The following is a 21,283-nucleotide window of genomic DNA, read 5'->3' on the forward strand; positions in this document are numbered from 1 at the left end:
TGCATGTGGGTGTCAGCACGACTGCTGTTGCATTAATTGAATGACTAATGTGGAAAGTTTAGTAACATTTTCATTTAAAGCCTTAAAATTTTCATCCATGACTGTCATGCGTGTCTGAAGTGCACGAAATTCTTGAATATCGAGCAATTCATAAGTATCTTCTCCTGTCGTAGCATCGCGGGTACTCTCCTTGAGAGGATCCGGCCACGAGCCATCATTGATAGGATCAGGAGTACTTTTCTCAAAATTGAATGTCATGTTGATATCCGAATCCATGGCGACATAGTGCAGTGAAAGAAGTACTCAGAAAAAAATACTTGATGTTGGTAGCACTTGCCAAGTATAGCTAACTCCACTTGTGCGTCGTAGCACCTGATCGTCGAAAAAGGAAGAATTTGCACAAGCAGCGTAAAAAACAAACTTCGCAAAATCGCCCGTGGCTCACAAGACGACTGAAATCGTGTAGTGGAGATGGTTGAAGCGTCACCGTTGTGAAGAAGCTTGATTATTGAAAGCTTTCGTAATAGGCGAATGATTATGTTGCATGAACGCCAATTGAAACTGTCACAATTGTAAAAATATGCAAAAATCTAGAATTTTCTGCAAGATTTGAGCGGACTCGTAAGCTGTCAAGCTCGAGGAAAGTCGATACGGCTTACTTCTTGCACCGAGTACGGAGGTCAAGGCTTGTGGGAATTGCCTTGCTTGTGGGAAGGACCACCAAGAAGGTCGAAGGCTCAAAATCGATTGTTAATTGGCCTTGCCATGTGAAAATAAGGCAATTTCTTGAAGGAAAATAACGGAGGCAGCGCGAGTAGGTAGCTCGAGCATACACATGTTGTGTGCGGCTTGCTCGGGCAGCTAATGGCCACGAGCTCTTGGAAGCACACCCTCTTCCCAAGGGCGCTCCTATCAAGCCCAAGAGCGCGCAGTTTCGTGCACCACACCTCCCCTTCCAAAACGGGAAACGTACCCGATTTAGGCAAGCCCCTTTGCTAAATTTGGTAAAATCTCAAAAAAAAAACCACGGTTCTCACCTCAAGGCCCTATTTTTAGGAGCAAAAAGTGAGCACGCCTAGAGAGAGAGTGGAAGAGAGACTTCCTAGCTAACCTAAGCTCTGATACCAGTGTAAGAACTAGGGGAAACTAGACTGAAGATCCTCCTCCCAACCTCCCATTATATAGGCGGGCTCCTAGCCCCTTGCCCTAGACGGATCCCCTGTCCACATTGTCTAGCCCGACCCTTGGCCGTAGTCCATGACCATCCTAGTTCTTAGGTTACAGGACCCTTGTCCTGACAAATGCAATTGTGGATTCAAAGGCTGTTTTAGATGCCAAAATTTTGCATGCATGTTTTGGGTGTTTGAATTTTGCCAGGGTGCTTCTTTGCTGCCTCTTGAAGCACCTTCTAAGCATGTTCCTAAGGGCTACATTTTAGGTAATATGCAATGTTCAAAGTTTTGAAAGGATGGTTTAGTAAGGGCTACATGCAACTTATGCATAGTGATATTTGTGGGCCTATGTAAACTCCATCAATTCATGACTTTTATTGATGATTACAAGAATGCATGGGTATATACCCACTTAAAGTTAGGTCCAAAGTTTTCCCGTGTTTCGAGTAATTTTCTAGAATGGCTAAAAAGGTCTCTAAATGTACTATAAACACCCTCCATTCAGATCAAGGTGGGAGTATATGTCACATGAGTTTAATACATTTTTGACTAGTTGTGGAATAAAACACCAAGGTATAGTGATGTATACACTTCAACAGAATGGTGTTGCTAAAAATAAGATCAAGTCGCTTACGGAGATGGCACGATGTATGGTCAAGAGTCAAGCTTTACCACATTTGTTTTGGCTTGAGGCTGTCATGTGTGCTAATTATGTACTCATCAAGTGTCCTATCAAAGCTTGTAGTCCATGACCCCTTATGAAGAATGGCATGATAAGAAGCCATCTATTGATCACATGCATTTTTTGCTTGTTTAGATTATGCTTTGGTGCCACCAAAGGAGTGTAGAGCATTGGATGATAAGACTAACAAATGAATTTTTGTTGACTACAATCTTGAAAGCGAAGGTAACAAGTTATAGCATCTACAAAAAAACATATCTTGGTTTTATGAGATGAAGATTCTATTCAGATTTTTTTATCATGTATCAAAGACAATAATGTGAGGTCATAGGAAATTTATGACATTTTGTTGCTTCTTTTTAATGGTGGAAACTTGAATGTAAGTTCCAATGAGGTGAATGTACAACCTATGGGGTTTTTTTTAAAAGTACAACCTATTTGTTTTTTTAAAATAATGCAGACTAGTCTATTACTAATGTAGATGTACATGATGTACTTGATGTGGAAAGGGATGAGAATGAAGAGTTTACGGGTATGCCAATATTGTTGGTGTATACTTTTCATGATAGGAATCGGATGCAACGATGTCTACTTGTACTCGTTCAAGTTCTTTCCATGGACCATATGCGTCAATTTTTTTTGCTTTGACTGTTTCTAGTCTATAAGATGAAGATGAACCTCTTTCTTTTGATGAAGCACAAGATTCAAAAAATTAGATGGTTGCAATGCAATCAGAATATGATGCACTTATAGAAAATGAAACATAGACTTATGTGATTTTCCTTTTGGCAAAAAAGCCATTGGTACAAAGTGGGTTTACAAGTTGAAATGTAATCTGGATGACGAGAATGATTGCTACTAGACTAGACTTGTTGCAAAAGATTATGCACATCAAAAAGATATCGACTATGAAGAGACTTTTTCTCCCACTTGTTGTATGACTATTTTTCGTTTTCTATGTGCATTGGCATCTTACTTTGGGTGGAATGTACATCAACAAGAAATTATTGAATGGTGATATGTTTGAGGAAGTATATGTAATGCAGCCTCAAAGTTATGTCAAGAAAGGACAAGAAAACTCTGATTCCATTACCAATGTCACCAAATGTTATATATACGCTACCTTAATAGTCAAGAGAATGGCATGTGGGATTAACCACATGCCATGTGGCACATTTTGGTGACTCCACCCCTCATAAAACATAAAAATCAAGTATTTCCACCAAAACAATTGGTATGTTGACCCTAGAAACTCCATTTTGCACCCAAATGATGCCTTGAAAAATCCCAAGAGCCCCAAAATTCACTAGCCATTATCGAAAATCCAGCATTGGCCTACCAAGCTCTAATTTTTCCAATCATTTTCTCATTTGGCACGTAGCCAGGCTATCTAGAATCCCTATATCCCCCATTTCAAGAGCATTTTTGGTTGATTCAGGCTCATTCTAGACCTAATTGGAGCCTAGAAAATCCCATTTTGATTCACTATTTGCAATTGCATCTAAAACACACACCAATTGCCACATTGTACCAACTCTACAAAACTACACAAATAACATTCAATTTCTGTTTACCTGCCCGCAAAAGAGCATGGCATTCACCCCCTCTAAACTTGCACATACTTTGGCATGTGCCAACTACATTGAAACCTACAAGCATAAGATTTATAATCACCCAAGCATTGCCATACTAGTATATATTAAGTAACACCCATCAACGCAAACCAACCAGGATTGTATAGAAACCTCAAAATGTTATCCTCAATAGAGCATAAGCATCCAACAATCAATAAATCCCATGTTTCATAGAAAATGTAGGTGGATACCAACCACAAAACATAGGCATAATAGCACCCACTTAGATCAAAAATCATATAGATCAATTTCCCAAACTCCTCTTGAGGCATCCATTGTATATCTCTACTCAACCCAACAATAAAAAAGGGAAATTATTAAGAATCCTATTCCTTGCAAAATTTTCTAGAATACCCTTGCACCAATTTTGGATGGATCGTTTTGATATTTGCAGATTTTATTCTTTTATATAATAAATATAGATCTACATTTAAGTGTTTCAACAAAACATTTTCAACAATAAGCTCCCAAATCTTAGATTTTGTGTCTATAAATAAGAAGCTTCTTCATCTTCATAGCCCACAATACTATCAAACCTTCTTAAAATAATTAAGTCACCACCTTCTGTTTCTTGTAGGAGGAAGGGCATGATTATAGGGATTCTAAATGTCTTGATTTTAGCATGAAACTTAACTATAGCCAAGCTCCTCAAAAATCAAATCTATTGTAATTTTTGAGTAAGCATCCCGAGCCTAAACTACTTCTTATCAACCCTGAGATTGAGACCTTATAGAACCGAGGAGGTTACTATAGTGGGAAAATAGAGGAGGCTTGAGAAATGATCCTAAAAAGATGCTTATTCCTTAGGGTTGGGACACTACTATACTATTTTGTTGATCACTTATAGTTTGTATTGCTGGGATGAGAATCGAGCCCACCCACCAGAAGGTTATAGTAGAAAGGCGGGTCTCTCTCTAAAAGTTTAATAGCCGTGGCATTTCATGTCAAGAAGGCTCCCACAATTGCAAATGTGTCCATTCCCTCTTTTAGCTGAGACAAAAGGCACAACTATAGGCTAGGTAAGGCATCCAATCAAACAACACTTACATGCAAACATTCAAATCTTCATAAACTCAATACAACACATCAAAAGAAATTACACATAACGTCCCATAGCCTTGGAATAAGTAGAGTACCTTTCTATCCTGGCATAAATAGATTTCCATAAGACCCACGAATAGCCTGTGATGGCATGAAATAAATTCATCTTTGGAGAAAATGCACAGAGAGAGAGAGAGAGAGAGAGAGAGAGAGAGAGAGAGAGAGAGAGAGAGAGAGAGAGAGAGAGAGAGAGAGAGAGAGAGATTCAACTCTTTAGGGTACAACAAAAAAGACCATTATTCCTACGGTTTAAAGGAGCTCTCTACCGACTACCTTGCAACTATATTTGATTCCCTTTCCATTTTTTCACCTCCTTTCATGGTATATTCGAGCATTGCTACTCACTATACCAGATTTTATGACATCAAGTGTGGCTTTTGCATGACAATGCTATTACCCTAGTGTGTAGCTTGGATAGCAATATGAGATGTATCTGGTCAATCATTTGGAAGCAACATTGTCAAGCTTCACAACCTCCTATCCATGCACAAAATCTATGAGCAAGGCACCTTCAATGTGCCCACTAGATTTTAAACTTTAATAGCTTATGAAACATGAGATGCATACTAGAATAGAAGATACCTACAATGATTGGGTGTTGGTTAGTAGTTTTCGCACCTCTATTTGGATATGCTAAGGTTGTCCTATATTTAGTAGCACTTGACCATTCTGAATACCAACAAAACTAGGTAGTTGTAATTAAAGGTGCCTCATAGCATTTGTAAGCTGGTGACTTAACACCGCAATAAGCCCAACAGAAACATCCCAAGAGCAGAAGCCACATGTTGTTCCTTGAAGATGGATGTTGTCTTTTGGAAGCTACAGAGATTTACACCTTTCATCCTCCCTTCTTGCAGCTATGACCACTCACGATGTCCTAAAAAATAAATATAAAGGAGCCAGTGAAGCAGCTGTGCAAAAGGCAGAAGCATCCATATCCACCTTTGCTCGTACCTAGCCTCCCTCTTTCAGAACCTTCTCATATCCACCTTTGCTCATACCTAGCCTTCCTCTTTCAGAACCTTCTCATGCTCCACCTCATCAACTCCATTGAATAGTACAAGTTGCTTCAATATCCCCACTCTCATGTAGACTAGCTATAATAAGTTGTGGGAGGAAAATAGATTAGGGCGCTTGTTGCTGGAATGAACATATGGAAGAGCAACGACAAGCATAATGCCCATCATGTTGGCTCCTACTTGGAACTCCACGCCACTCCATTCCTCCCCCACCTCAAAAATCAAGAACAACATCATAATTCATCAACCCCTACTCCACTCAAGCTATTTAATTAACATCCTCACCATTTCCACTCATTATTACTTTATTCATAACTTTTCAATGAGTGCTTACTACTCACTAATCAAGTTTTTTGGTCTCAAAAAATAGAATTCTTATTTTTAGTTAGTGACAAAAAGGGTACTCAAGGCTATAGTGTATGCCCTTTGGGTAAGCCAAAAAGTCATCATCATTTGAGACAACCAAAAAAATATAACCCCCCCACATAGTCCTTCCTTTGGCAAGCCAAAAATTGACATGTTTTGGGTGAATTTGGTGGAGAACTTTAATCCTTGATGGATGTAGATCATATATTATTGTAAGATGCTAGAATCTTCCAACACTATTCTTTTAGAAGGACATCACTCACTAGTGGGCATCACCATGGGTATCCACAAATGGCATGTGAAGACAAAGGATGAATGGAGAACAATTTGTGGGGGGTTGTATGGGTGGAGGAGAAACCATTCAAACAAGGGCAACATATCCTCAACTTTAGCAAAAGGATGAGCAAGCTCTTGTAGCCATCCTTAAGCTTTGCATGGCAATTTTGTGCACAGCTTGGCTGATGCTACCTTGGCTTGGGATGCTAGGCAAATGATGGAAAGGCTCTTTAGAGCAAAGGCTAAAAATTCTAATTCTTTGGTTTGATGTTGAAGGAAGGGGAGGATACAACAAGCCTTGCCAACTGAACCTAGTTGTACCCAGTTGTTGTACATCAATGCTCTGTAGATGACAATGACAAAGTAGTAGTGCTCCTCAAGGTTGATAGTGAGAATGCAGACATTTATCATATTGTGACAAGACTTGCCAATGCTCCATTGTGAAGCATGTGAGTGTCCATGAAAGAGTTTCAAGGCTGTTAAACACCAATGTTGATAAGATGTTGTGTAGAAGCCACATGGTAGCCATATAACAATACAAAAAGAAATAGCTCTTAACAAAAAACAAAAGGGCCCTTCACCATCGTTTAATGCTCCATTCTGAACATGTGAGTGTCCATAGAAGAGTTTCAAAGGTGTTAAAAGCCAACCGTGATAAGATGTTGTGTCGAAGCCACATGGTATCCATCTGACAATACAGAAAGAAACAGCTTGAAAAAAAGCCCTTCACCATCGTCTGACAAGACAAAGACAAAGCCTTAGTGAATGGTTCATTAGTTCCATCCCATTCCATAAATATATAAAGAGCCAAACAAACATGTAGGAAGCCGCAAGCAGAAGCCCGCATTCACTATTTCCGCATCAACCAGATGGGCACGCTGCTGACACCCTTGTTTACTTGACAGGCTTCGCTCTCTCCTCAATTCTTGGACGATATGTCTGCGTTTGGGTTGTGTTCACTTCTCTCCCCCACTCATCTGGAGCCTCAGGAGTTTGTCGCCCTTCGGTCAGCTTCTATTTCTAACGCATATATCAGGTAACCTGCGTTTGTGTAGGTTTCTCGAGATGCCTGTGTGTGTGTGTCTGATTGTATGATGTGAGAGAGAGAGAGAGAGAGAGCGAGAGAGCTTTTGGGAGCTTCTTGCACGTTTTTTACGAGCCTCAATTTTGAATTCAAATCAAGTGAACTAAGCCCCCCTCGGTCTTGTAGCTTCATCTACTACGAAATTAGGGGACGACGGGTACTGATTCTGTTATTTAGTAATATGGTGGTTGCAAGTGTGCAAGAGGGTTGCTGGATTAGGAAGCTTTCATACATATCAATGCTGCTGAATCATGAAAATCTAGAGTGCTTTATGCTTTTGCTGAAAACCGCTTGTCTATCCTGGTTTGACGTTTGGATCCGAAAGTTGTGAGTGCATGTCCAAGCAGGATGGCATGCTGCATGCAAGAACCTTTGCCAATCCAGTCTGTGCATTTGAAAGATTGTTGCAACATACACATGCTTCGATGTGTATGGCAATGTGAACTTAGCAGCTAATTGGTGATCCATCAATTGAATATACAGTAAACCGCTTGTCTATCCTGGTTTGACGTTTGGATCCGAAAGTTGTGAGTGCATGTCCAAGCAGGATGGCATGCCACATGCAAGAACCTTTGCCAATCCAGTCTGTGCACTTGAAAGATTGTTGCAACATACACATGCTTCGATGTGTATGGCAATGTGAACTTAGCAGCTAATTGATGATCCATCAATTGAGTATACAGTAAAGTGTTTATGAAAGGATCATTCTTCCCTTGACTTTTGATCAAGACCAGATTTATAGTTGGCTAACAAAAGAGAGAGTGGAATTGTTTAGAGCAAGCTCAAGAAGGTAAAGAGAGTGGTCTTAGCATCACACCTCGAGGACAATGCTATTAATTGTTAGGCTAAGTGAACAAAGTTTTTCTCAAGATGCAAAAAGTGATTCATGACTTTCGACATATGAAAAATATGACAATGTTCGACACTTTTGAAATTCTGATCAACCATTGAAAGAGATTTTGAACAAGCATCAACAAGAGTTTGTAAGCAAGTTCTTGAAAAAAGTATATTAGAAAGATTTGTTTCTTTTTTCATCATTAGATACAAACTGTAAGCACCCAAAACAAATTTCATTTTATAGTCTTTATCCTCTTTCTTTTGTTGGGTTGTTGGTTTGTTAGCAAAAGCCTCTCAACAAACTCAAACTAGAGATACTTGTTGCAACAATCTTCTTAGTAAGAAGATTGCAAAAATCTTTTCTTCGATGGAGCAACCAAAGATGAGTGCCAAAGAAGTACCTCACTGAAATGTAGATAATGAACGAACACAATCATCAATGTCTTTGGGTGTTTTGGTTGAGCTTGATCTCATCATTTGATGGTTTTCTTGACTAACATAGAGACTAGCATTTAACCAAGACAAAACATCAATTATAGAAACTGAATTTTGTGTTGATGTATACTCATGTGTGTGTTGTGTGTGGTGTGGTGTGTTGTGTTGGGAGCATATGTTAGTATCTAGTTCTACACCCATTATTGGGCAGTGATGATGTTAGTGGGGCTGTTGTAGTATTTTGTGTATATTATGCATGATGTACTTGATAGTTATATTGTCTTATGGGAGACTACCATGAGTCTATATCTTCACTTTCCTTTATAGGTGAATTTGGGCTCTTCCTAGGTACTCTTGGTGTGGAGCATACTTCAATCAACAATTGAGGGGCATACAAATAACAGATAAAGGATCTCCTTGTCTTCAAATTTAAAAACTCCTCAGCTTCTACTTCAAGTAGTAGGAAACCGCATAATAATATGTCCTAGAGGTCTTCCCCGAAAGTAAAGACTATTTTGGATTTTGAAGTACAATTATCTTGGATTGTTGTGGTAGTATCGACCACATATAAAATTATTCATCATTTGGGCTCTAGAGTGTTTTTGAAAGCTAGAGATGCATTTGTACATGGTAATTACTCATTAGTATCAAGGACTATTAGTGTGAGGTAATAGGAAAACGATTGTTTGTTAGGTGCAGCGGAAGTAAATCTTCTTATTGCTCAAGATGAGTGCTCCGATTTGTTCTCAAGGGTTTCTTTTACTTACGGAATGGAGAACCTTCCGTTTCTTTTAGAGAGAGAGAGTGCAATGATCACAAACAAAGTGAATGCTACTGTGAATGAAAGTGTTGAGAGAGAGAGAGAGAGAGAGAGAGAGAGAGAGAGAGAGAGAGAGAGAGAGAGGACACCGGATGGTTCTCAAACCCTCCTCCAAGGGCCCCCCTCTCTATGGCGAGAGAGGTCTATTCTATAGATTGACAAATTTGGTACAATGGTCTAGATGCTGTGGTACTTGATGATGACTATGTTGACGACGATGTCGTCAACGACGATGGAGACTATGACGATGACGACGAGGGTGTCGCCGTCAAGTCCGGGATCTGCGACGAAGGTGTCATCGTCAAGATAGGGATCTGTGATGACGATGACGAAGGTGTCGTCGTCAAAATAGGGACTGCGATGACGATGATGATGTCGATGACGACGATGGTGTCGATGACGACGACGTCAAGGCTGAAAACGGAAACGCTAGGCTTCCTGCTCGGGATCTGCTATTGCTGCGATACTGCGGCTTGGATATGCAATCGCCGAGTTGCACTAATGTTGAAATGCAAAAACGCCTGGCTGTCTTGTTCAAAATGCAAAACGCTAGGCTGATCTGGATTCTGCTTGGCCGATGCGGCGAGGATTTGCAACTTGCAAGGAAGGGCTGAAACTGAAAACGCCGGTGGCCGATGGTTGAAAACGCTGATTTGCTGCTGCTGGAAACGTTGGTCTAAACTGTTGAAAAAACGCTCGGGAGCTCGAGGGTGCCTGCCGGTCTGCTGAGGTGTCTGCCTTTTTGTGTCTGCTTTTTCTGCTGCTACGGAGTGACCAGTAGGTTTCTTTTATAGATCTTTAGCAAATTGCCCTACTTACTTTTCCAACAAAAGTCACTTATTGATAAATAAGTTAAAAATGTGTACTTTGGCAAAAAAGGGTTCTATGCGCTGGAAACGCTCATGATGTGTATTGAATGTCTTGCTAATGGTAATGGTGTGTGCAATCAGAGGATATGCAACTATTCTAAGTGCCTGGACATGCACGGCCTACGCACAGGTTCACAAGGGTGCCAGAACACTTCGTAGGCTAACCTGAATCCTAGAATTGGGATAGCTTGTCCACATGCACATAGGGTTAGATGTGCACGTGACATCCCCTCCTTTTTAAAGTGAGGTACTGATACCGAGCTGTATGGCGTCGAGGAAGTGCGTCACCAACTCCTGGAATCGTGCAAAGAACTCTTCGTCGGCCCACTCTACTGCGTGGGTCGTGCGATACTTGAACTTCATGAAGGTCTTCAATGCTTGCTTCTTTGGGCTGTGCCGAAAGCGACACAAAATGATCTATTGCGGCTTCAATGCTTCTATGGTCGTGGGTCCACCCTCTTTAAGAATCTCCGAGGAGGAAAATTCCTGAAACCATTTCCAACACAAAACCATAAATATACCCATTCCATGTAGAGTAACTGAAAAAATACTATTCTCCCTAAATAACTGAGCATGCAATGCAGATGAACAAAGTGACGGAGTGCCAAACCGTTCACCAAACACACGAAAAAGTGGGATCGAAACTTGACTTTTCGACCTAAACCTATCAACTATGGCAAATCACAACGAAAATGCCGATGCTTGATGGACATTCTTGCTCGTGCTCTTTCTGAGACTGTGTTATGCCAAGGAAGAAACGTGTAAAAGTGATAGACAAAACGGACAATTGAGAAACAATGTGAATTCCTTGAATGCAAACCTTTTCTTTTAAAGAGTCATCCGCATACATCCGTGCTCATCCGTGAGTGAATCATGTGCATTGTACAATACGGCATGCCTGTGAAAAGGGAACACATAAAGACAGTGACAAAAATATAAGAAACCGTCACGAATGAGAAACTCGAACAAAGCGTGCTGACTAATCATGTGAACACACAATACTTCCTGAGTGGGTTCTTTGGACGTCGGCTCGAGAGCCAAGATCGGTCCTGTGTGTCTGATCGTATCTGCAATGAGGTTAGCTTCACTAGAAACATCATCATTCAAACCATCATCCTTGTGATGTTAGGTGCAGCGGAATGAATGTTGTATTTTCTCAAGATTAGTGATCTTTATTGCTCAAGGTTCCTTTTAGTTCTTTAGGGAAGAGAGAGCTTTCCGTCTTTTAGAGTGCTGTGGTCACGAACAAAGTGAGTGGATATTGTGCGTGCAAGTGAATGAGACTGGGAGAAGGAGAGAGAAGAGATACGACACCCGAGAAACCCTCCTCCGAAGGCCCCACTCTCGTCGGCAAGAGTGGTCTACTTTGATTGCACAAAGGCGTACAATGCGAATGCAATGGACTGATGCAATGGGACTATGCCGATGACGGTGGTGACGACGACGACTTAGGCTGAAAACTGTGATCTTCTAGATGCGGAATTTGTGGACTGTTTTCGGGGCTGAAAATGGATTGTTTACTGCTGTTTTGAGGCTGAAAATGAATGGTTCTTATCTGGGGTCATGCTGAGAGTAAAAACACTGGACTGCTGTACCTTCTTGGCTGCGATTTCTTCTGATGTTGAAGGCTGAAAAACGCTGGTTGCTGCAGGCTTTTCCCTTGCCAAAAATGCTGTTGCTTATTTGATGCTGAAAATCGCTGCTATGGCTGAGGTAACCATGTGGAGAAAACATGCTACAAAATGCTGAAACCTGCTGCTAATGAAGGCTGAAAACAAAACGCTGGTTGGATCTGCCCTTGCCAGAAACGCTAGGCTTGTGGAGCCAAAAAGGCTAGCAGTCTGACTTGTGGAAAAACGATAGCAGGGCTGATTTGGAAACGCTAGCAAATGGGGACTTCTGGCGATGCTGAGGATCTGCTATGTCTGGGATGCTGAGGTGATGGCGATATTTGCAATGAGGAAACGCCAATGGGGAGGATCTGGCCCGGCGAGGATGAACTCCAAAAACGTTGGGTGTGCTGGGGGGTACTGCTGAGAAGTTTCCTGTTGAGCGGGAAGCTCCTGCTGCCTCTTTTGCCAGAAAGTGCTAACTTGGGTTTGCTTATATATTAACTTAGCAAAATTGCCCTACCTACTTTTGTTGGAAAGTCACTTAAAAATAATAAGTGAAAATAACCAATAAATAGGAAAATAGGCTAAATGCACTGGAAAATTCCCCTAACAGATGCTAATGGATTCTGATGGAAATTCCGATGATCATGCTGTGTGCAACCGGAGGATATGCATCTATGCTAAATGACTGGGCATGCATGGTCTACGAATAGACTCACAAAAGTGCCAGATCACTGCTAATCTAGATTTGACTGAACTGACTGAACCCTGCTGTGGTATAGCTTGTCCACGGACACATAGGGTTGGGATGTGTCACGTGACATGCGAACAATCACATCTCTATCATGCAAAAAATGCGTGTCGTGCTTCGGTGAAGAAAGGACTGAGAGAGTCTCCTTTTTATGTTTCTTTTCAAGCGACACCTGCACATTGGAAATGAGAGGTAAAGAATGAAGACCCTCCTCACCACGAATGATAATGGGAGAGTCACTTTTGGCATTTAGAGTGAGCGTATTGTCTGCCCAATCAATGAGAGGGTTATGTTCACGAAACCATCGAATGCCCAAAATCTTATCACCTGAGAGAGGAGACACAACAAATCTTCTACGGAAGGAAGCTTACTGAACAGTGAATAACACATCACGGCACTCTCGTGTAATGAGAGTCCATACCGAGAGCGAAGTTGGACACCTTGAGAGGAGTTGTCTGGCTAACCTCCAAGTGGGCTCTTTCTACAAGAGAGTCACCAATCACATCATACATATTGCATGTACCAAACAAGATCACCATTCACATGACGATAACACTTCATGAGAGACTCATCAGCAATATGAGCATTAGAAACTTGGGACACACTAATGTTCTTATTTATGGCATTAACAGAGGATGTGGGTTATGTGGGTTCTTTAGGTTTGTTGGATGCTTTCTTATATGACCTTTAGTGTGACATTCAAAACATCTTCGGCCTCGTGCATATTCGGCTCGTTCTTCAAGAGTTAACCAATCTCCTAAAATTCCTTGAGCAGATTTTTCATCAGGCATCAACTTAGGGTTTTCTTGACTTTTAGCTTTCACTTTTTCCTTTGGTTCATTGTGAGAATTCTGTGCTTGAGAAATAGAGGAAGATTGATTAGGAGGATTACTGTTGTTCTTACTGTTCTTACCATTCTACGGGGTCTGAGAATTCTGAGAGGTATTGTGGGAAGACTTGTTCTCCTTAGGCTTACCTTTGATGTGCTTCATCTTCTGTGTGAGAGCAATTGCTACCGCCTTGTTGATATCGATGGGTTGAGGACTTTGACATCGAACCTGATATACTCATTCAATCTGAAAATAAAAGCCGATTTACATTTCGCATCCGATTTGTGTAATTGGGTACCTAGTTGCAAACGATTAGAAAAGGACATAACTGACATACCATTTTCTTAAGATTGTGCCAATCTTCTTTCAACCGCGCTAAGTACTGAAGCGGCATAAACTGCACCGTGAGCTTGTCTTGGAAGTCTGCCCAACTGAAAGAAAGGGTCACGTTGTCACAAGATGGGCACCGCGTGCCAATAGAAAAGAACAGACTGAACAGACTTTTATCACTTCAATAACAACCGAACTGAAAGAGAGAGAGAGAGAGAGAGAGAGAGAGAGAGAGAGAGAGAGAGAGAGAGAGAGAGAGAGAGAGAGAGAGAGCACGACACGAGACGAGGAGTGGCGAAATTCCACCCCAAGAGAGCACTGGTTCCAAATGCTGGCGTCCCTTTCGGTATTTCTTTATTATTGCTGAATCGCAAAGTACAACAGTCGGGGAGCATCTCCTCTGCAATCTGCACACTGAAGAGTGCTAGAGAGGGCTCCCAAGGCTCATATTTAAAGACCCAAAGCCTAATAGCATCAAATATGAAAAGCTGACCCCAAAAAAACACTTTCCTAAAATTTTTGGATTTCCTGAAAATCCGTTGCCAATGGCGGAACGTCCGTACAGGTGCCATGTCACAAACTGCTGACGTGTCTAAGCCCTGAAGAATGGAGCCAACTTGCAGATCACGGCTGAAGGGCCTAAACCCTAAGAAGAACAAGCAACAACAAAAGAAGAAGTCCTACCAACTTATAGGACCGTGTCCGAGTGACAAAGGATTAAAATAAAGCATGACCGACACACACACAAAGAAGGATTTGCGTAGCAGCTGCTGACGTGGCAGTTTTTCGGATTTTTCGCTGACATTGCTGACGTGGCAGTTTTACGGATTTCCGCAAAACGTGCTGGCAGATTTTGGGCATTGCTTTTGGACCAGATGCTTTTGAGTTTGAAGGCTTTTCATGTAAATTGCTTTTGGGGCCTAGGGCCTTTAAATATGAGGCCATGGGCTCATTCTTTGGCATGCTTCTTGGAGAAGGTGCAGAGTCTGGAGTACCGGCTTGTACTGAGTTGATGCAATATAAAGAAATACCGAAAGGGGCACATGTCGCATATCGTCTCTCTCTCTCTCTCTCTCTCTCTCTCTCTCTCTCTCTCAGTTCAGTTGTTATTGAAGTGCTAAAAGTTTGTTCAGTCTGTTCTTTTCTATCGAAGCATCAAGCATCGGCATTTCCATTGTGACTTGCCACAGTTGATAGATTTAGATCAGAAAGACAAGTTTCGATTCCATTGTTTGCGTGTGTGTGATGAACGGTTTGACACTCTGTCTATATGTTCATCTACATGCACAGTCTTTAAAGAAGACTAGAATTTTTCGAGTCACTTTACATGGAATGGGTATGTTCATGTTTTTGTCTTGGAAGTGGTTTTAGGAATTTTCATCCTCGGAGATTCTTGAAGAAGGTAAACACATGACTATAGACGAAGTTGAAGCTTTGACGCAGCCACAACTGACTTTGTGTCGCTTTCGGCGCGGCCCAAAGAAGCAAGCGTTGCAGACCTTTATGAAGTTCAAGTATTGCATGACCCACGCATCAGAGTGGGCTGGCGAAGAGTCCTTTCCAGGATTCCAGACGCTGTTGGCGATCTCCCTCGACGCCATATTAGTACCTCACTTTGAAAAGGAGGGGATGTCACGTGCACATCTAACCCTATCTGTACGTGGACAAGCTACTTCATGACAAGGGTTCAGTTAGCCTAGGAAGTGTTCTGGCACATTTGTGAGTTTATTCGCAGACCGTGCATGTCCAAGCACTTAAAGAGTAGATGCATATCGTCTGGTTGCACACAACATGATCATCAGATTACAGTCAGAACCCATCAGGAGCATTTTTACACTGCACATACCTATTTTCCCTATTAAAGTTTTTCACTTATTATTATTAAGTGACTTTGTTGGGAAACTCGGTAGGGCAATTTGACCAAGTAGGTATATAAGAAAAGCTAACGCTAGTGTTTTCTGGCAGAAGAGGCAGTAGGGACCAAGTGTCCAACAGAGCACCTTCTCAGCAAGACTCCACGGCAAGCAACCTAGCGTTTTCAGCCACCAAAGACCAGCGTTTTTCTTTACATGCAGATCAGTCCTAGCGTTTTCAACTTGCAGATGGCGACAAGAGAATCAATAGCGTTTTTGCAGCAGATGTCCTATCAGCCCAATTCCTTCGCGACAGTTCAACCCATAGCGTCAGCGTTTTCAGTTTTCAGCAGTCCGACTCCGCACCGCACCGCACCGCACCGCAGCCCCCAAACCTTGCAGATCTCACCTTCCCGCAGCAGACCCTCGCCGCACGGTCAGATCAGCAAGAGTTTGCATATTCAGCCCGCTATTCGCAGATTTCAGCATCTGCGTTTCAGCGCATCGTCGTCGCATCATCGTCAATGACATAGAGTCAGAATCCAGCAGATACAAGATTTGCAGATTTGAGCCATTAGCGTTTTCAGATTTCAGCTTGTCTTGTCGTCGTCCTCATCGTCATCGACATCTCGGCAAGTCCATTGCATTGTAGAGATTTGTGCAATCAATAGTAGACCGCTCTCGCCATAGTGTGTCATGTGACACATCCAACCGTATGTGTCCATGGACAAGCTACAACATGATCAGGGTTCAATTCAGTCAAGTCAGTCTAGAATAGGAAGTGATCTGGCACTTTTGTGAGTGTTCGCAGACCGTGCATGTCCAGACACTTAGATTAGATGCATATCCTCTGGTTGCACACAGCATGACCATTAGATTCCAGTCAGATCCCATCAATAGCATTTTTACAGTGCATAGGCCTATTTTCCCTATTTTTGACATTTTTCACTTATTATTTTCAAGTGACTTTTGTTGGAAAGTAGGTAGGGCAATTTTGCTAAGTTTGTATAAATAAAAACCTAGCGCTAGCACTTTCTCGCAGAAGAGGCAGCAGGAGCACCTTGCTCAACAGGCAACTTCTCAGCAAGACCAACACCCGCAGTAGCTCTAGCGTTTTTAGTCATCTAAGGACCTAGCGTTTTTGCATCAGATCAGCCTTGGCGTTTTGTGCATAGCAGATCAGCCCCGGCGTCATCACGACACTGCAGATCAGCCTAGCGTTTTGCATTTGCAGAACCACCGGCGACAACAGGACCAATTTCAGCCCTAGCGTTTTTGGGACAGTAGAGCACCTAGCGTTTTGCAGTTCCTCCGCGACGGAATCAGCAGAGCCATCAACGTTTCCAGTTTACAGCACTTAGACACCGCAGATCAAGTCCCGAACCTCGCAAATCTCACCTTCCCGCAGTAGTTCCTCACCGCACGGTGGGATCCATAGAAGTTTACAGATTCAGCCCGGAAAACACAGATTTCAGCATTTGCGTTTTCAACGCGTCGTCGTCACATCGTCGCCATCGACATAGAGTTAGAATTCAGCAGATAAAGATTTGCAGATTTCAGTCCTTAGAGTTTTCAGATTTCAGCCCGTCTCATTGTCGGCAAGTCAAAGCATTGTAGAGATTTGTGCAATCATAAGTGGACCGCTCTCACCATAGAGAGTGGGGCCTTCGGAGGAGGGTTTTACGTCTCTGGCGTCGTATTTGTTGGGTTAAAGGCCTAAATAACCCCTTTTTGTACATTTTTATACTTTGTCCAGGTTCAATATGAACTTGGACACATTTTTTTAAAGTCACTTATAATAAAAGTGGGAAAACCCTAAACTCACTTATTGAGTTTTATCCAAAAACGTGAGCTCTCTCTCTCTCTCTCTCTCTCTCTCTCTCTCTCCTTGCTTCGATCCCTAGCGCTTCCTCTCTGTTGCACTCCGCCTCTTGCTTCTTGCCCCAACCTTGCACTACATCGCGACACGCACCTATCGGTACCTTCTGCTTCGCGCTTTCAACTGGTTTCAGAGCCCTAGGGTTTCAAAACAGCTCTGTGCAGTCTGCTGGACCACGAGTTAAAATTGCTCTCCCGTGATCAATTTCGCTTCCATCACGAAGTCCCTTGCTTCCGGAGTCGAATAGTCACCAAAACTGCCAAAACAGTCCAAAACAGGCTGTTTTTAGGTCAAAACAGGTGATTTACAGGTTATAACAGGTCAAAACAGCAATACGTAGGTGTACCAAAGTTGTGGGATCACATGTATTGATGTTTGTCGCGACAAATTGAGTGAAAAGCTGAGTACAGGTGCTTAAAATTGCACTTTTCAACTGAAATTTCAGATTTGGACAGTGTCATGTAAAGAAATTGTGGTCTATTGTATGCAAAGTCTTGTGGTTGCTCCTATTTGTTGAAATTTTCAGCCTATTGCATCTCTCTTGTATACACACTTGTGGTTGAATTAAAATGGCTTCTTTGTGAAGATGCATTGGAAGAGAATAAGCCGCCAAGTTTGTTTTGGGTCAGGTTGAATAAGAAGGCTATGGCCTACATCAAAATGGCAATCAATGATGACATTTTGACGAACATCAAGCGTTTGGACTCTGCTTATGCAATATATCAAAAGCTAAAGTCCAAATATGAAAACACCACGTCTGTGAACCAGGTGCATTTGATGCGAAAGTTGGTGAATATGCAGCTTGATGACTCGAAGTCAGCTTGTGAGCATTTAAGTGCTTTTATAGGTGTGTTGAATCAGTTGCAGGACAGTGGGCTTCAACAATTTGATGATAAGCTGAAAGCTATTTTCTTGCTTATGACATTGCCAGATACTTGGGAAACCTTGGTTGTCTCCTCGAGCCAAAGTTCCACCCTCACGTATGATGGTGTGAGAGGGTCTATTCTTAATGAAGAGATTAGACGCAAGTCTAGTGGGGAAGGTGGCAGTTCTGCCTACAATGCAAGAGGTAGAAATCAAAAGCGTGATGCGGGCAACAGGACTCAAAATAGAAGTAAGAGCAAGACAAAGGATAAGGATGTTACTTGTTATCAATGTGGCAAAAAGGGTCACAAGACACCTGATTGCAGGTATTTCAAGAAAGAGCAGGAAAGGAAGAAGGAAACGCAAGATAAGAAGAAGAAAGATGAGACGAAAGGGGAAAAATCAGCAGGTGATTCCTCCAGGGATGCTGAGAATCCAAATGTATCTTCTAGTGTGGTCATTGAGGAGTTGTCAGACGTTGAGGAAATCTTGGTTGCGGCTTCATGCCCCTTAGATTTGGTGATAGCTAATGTAGAAGACATGCTTATCTCGAAGAAAGATGTCATTGATGCATTGCTCAGTGCTAATGATGGCCTATTCCAGTCATGGATAGTGGATTGGTGCTTCATTCCATGTGACTCCATCTTTGGAGTGTTTTGCTACATATGCTGCAGGCAATTATGGCAAGGTGTACCTTGGTGATAATTTTGCTTGTAATATTGAGGGAATGGGTACTATGCGTTTGGCTCTTAACAATGGTCAAGAGCTTGTGTTGAATGATGTCAGGTTTGTACAAGAGAAAAGGGGCAAGAGGACAACCCTGTCTGATCGATCGTGTGACCATGAAGCGCTAACCTCTACCTCCTGCCAACAGCACCTGACTGTGAGCCTGTCTGTACAAAGCTGACACCCCTCTGATCCAAGCATCTGAGAAGCCCATCCTGCGTAGCGTGCCCTCTAGAAAGTCCCAGTCAACTCTGTCGTATGCCTTCTCAAAATCGAGAAGAAGAATCACAAGGTCCTCCCCACGGAGCCGTGCAAGGACAGAAGCCTCCCAAAAAGTGAAGATGTTGTCAAGGATACTGTGTTCCTTGACAAAACCTGTCTGAGTCCCATGTATAAGGCTCTCCAAAAGTGGCTGAATCCTCAAACTCAGAGCCTTGGCAAGAATTTTGTAGGCTGAGTTGAGAATGGTGATGGGGCGCCACTGTCGAATCTCATCCAAGGAGCCACCCTCCTTTGGAATGAGGTAGATCAGGCCCTCACTCATGCTATCCGGCATCACTCCTGTGTGCAGAATGTACTGAAAGGCACTACAAAGATCTGGGCCAAGCAGGTCCCAATACTCCAAGAAGAAGCTGGGAGTCAGCCCATCCTCACCTGGACAGCTACCACGAGGGAGGGCCCTAAGAGCCGTGTGCAGCTCCTCAAGCTGAAGAGGTATCTCTAGCCTCTGGCGCATCTCCTCAGTCACAAGACAAGGCATCTGTGCCCAAACCTGCTCCCTGCATGCATCCTGTCTCTCTGACTCGGGCTCAGCCGACAGTAACTCACGGTAAAAGTCAGTAGCAACTGCACGCATATCCTCAGGCTCACAAACAACTGACCCATCGGGTCTCCTCAACTGATTGACCTTCGCATGCGAGTGCCGAGGTCCCACTGTCTCAAAAAAAGCACCTGTCACTCTGTCACCCACCTGAGTCCACTGAGATGCCTGTCGGTGAAAGGCAAACTCATGGCGCCTCTCCTCTGTGCAAGCAAGCTCCTGTCGAGCCTGCTATAACTGCTCCTCCAACCATGGACTGTCTGGATGCTGCTCCTGCATCCTCTGTAGTGAAGCAATGCCTCGTCTGAGACGTTGCTCCTCCTCTCTCGCTGCAGCCCGACCAGCCAGAGACTCCAGGAGAAAGAAGTGGCTAAGCTGAGCTAGGCCTGAGGCCACTCTGTCTGCAGGTGGAGCCTGGCTGTCCATGCCCTCTGTCCATAGAGCCTCGACCCTCTCTCTGAGTGCTGAGTCCAATAAGACCCGCTCTGGGATGCGAAGCATCGTGCTCCCACTCCTCTGCCTGTCTGCCACTGTGAGGATCACTGGTGCATGGTCCGAGAAGGATGTCCCTGCCAGGATGCCCACTGATCCCCCCAAGTCATTGAAGTGGTCACTAGTGTAGAAGCAATCTATGCGCGATAGATTCACTCCTCCCACTCTGCGGTCCGATCTAGAGAAGGCAAGACACTCTCGAGGCCTCACAAAGCAAGAATGCTGCCATGTGTCCGAGATCCTCAAAGTCACACAACCTCTCCCAAGCTGCTAACTCGACTCCATGCACGGTAGCATGGCTGCCTCCGATCCTGTCAGAAGGGTCCTCCAACATGTTGAAGTCCCCTCCTACACACCACTGGTCAACCTGTGGCAAAGACTCAACAATCTGTGACCAAAACTCTGCACGAGCACTCGCCACATTGGGCGCATAGATGTTCAGGAAACTCACAAGGCCACCCTGAACCTACATAGTAATCCACTGAGCCCTGCCTGGCACAATAATCCCTCTGCCCACAATGGCCTGTTGCAATGAGTCCGCAATAGTCATACATACCCCACCTTGGATGCCTCCAGGTCCAAAAGCAGCTGACCAAAAGGTATCATAGCGTCCACGCAAAATCTGACCACATCGCCGAATGTGGCTCTCAGACAAATGGTGCTCCTGAAGCATAAGGAGATCAATCTCTCCTCCCACAAGGCAACGCTGAAGCTCCTGACGCAATCGGCCCCTCTGTCGCTGAAACTGGGGCCCACCTAGTCCCTGTACGTTCCACGAGACGATCCTCATGGGGAGCGAGAGAGAATAGATTCTGCCGCAGTAGCAAGAC

The 21,283-nt window shown here is 43.1% G+C and overlaps 1 protein-coding gene across 7 annotated transcripts in view; it reads left to right on the forward strand.

Annotated features, from left to right (window-relative positions):
* Positions 1 to 6,934: 6,934 nt before the first annotated feature.
* Positions 6,935 to 21,283, forward strand: part of LOC147434713 (GCN5-related N-acetyltransferase 6, chloroplastic-like) — an 83,981-nt gene continuing 69,632 nt past the window's right edge. For 3 of the 7 annotated variants that reach the window (XM_086491158.1, XM_086491163.1, XM_086491164.1), the window contains exon 1: positions 6,943 to 7,286. In XM_086491158.1, coding sequence (XP_086347284.1) covers positions 7,186 to 7,286 — 101 coding nt within the window. In that variant the 5' untranslated portion in view covers positions 6,943 to 7,185. Of the gene's footprint in view, positions 7,287 to 21,283 lie in introns of all 7 variants that reach the window. The other 4 variants (XM_086491159.1, XM_086491162.1, XM_086491165.1 and 1 more) reach the window with 3 other exon arrangements.

Source organism: Adiantum capillus-veneris, chromosome 19 (genome assembly GCF_014529385.1).
Source record: "Adiantum capillus-veneris isolate H3 chromosome 19, ASM1452938v2, whole genome shotgun sequence".
Classification (NCBI taxonomy): domain Eukaryota; kingdom Viridiplantae; phylum Streptophyta; class Polypodiopsida; order Polypodiales; family Pteridaceae; genus Adiantum; species Adiantum capillus-veneris.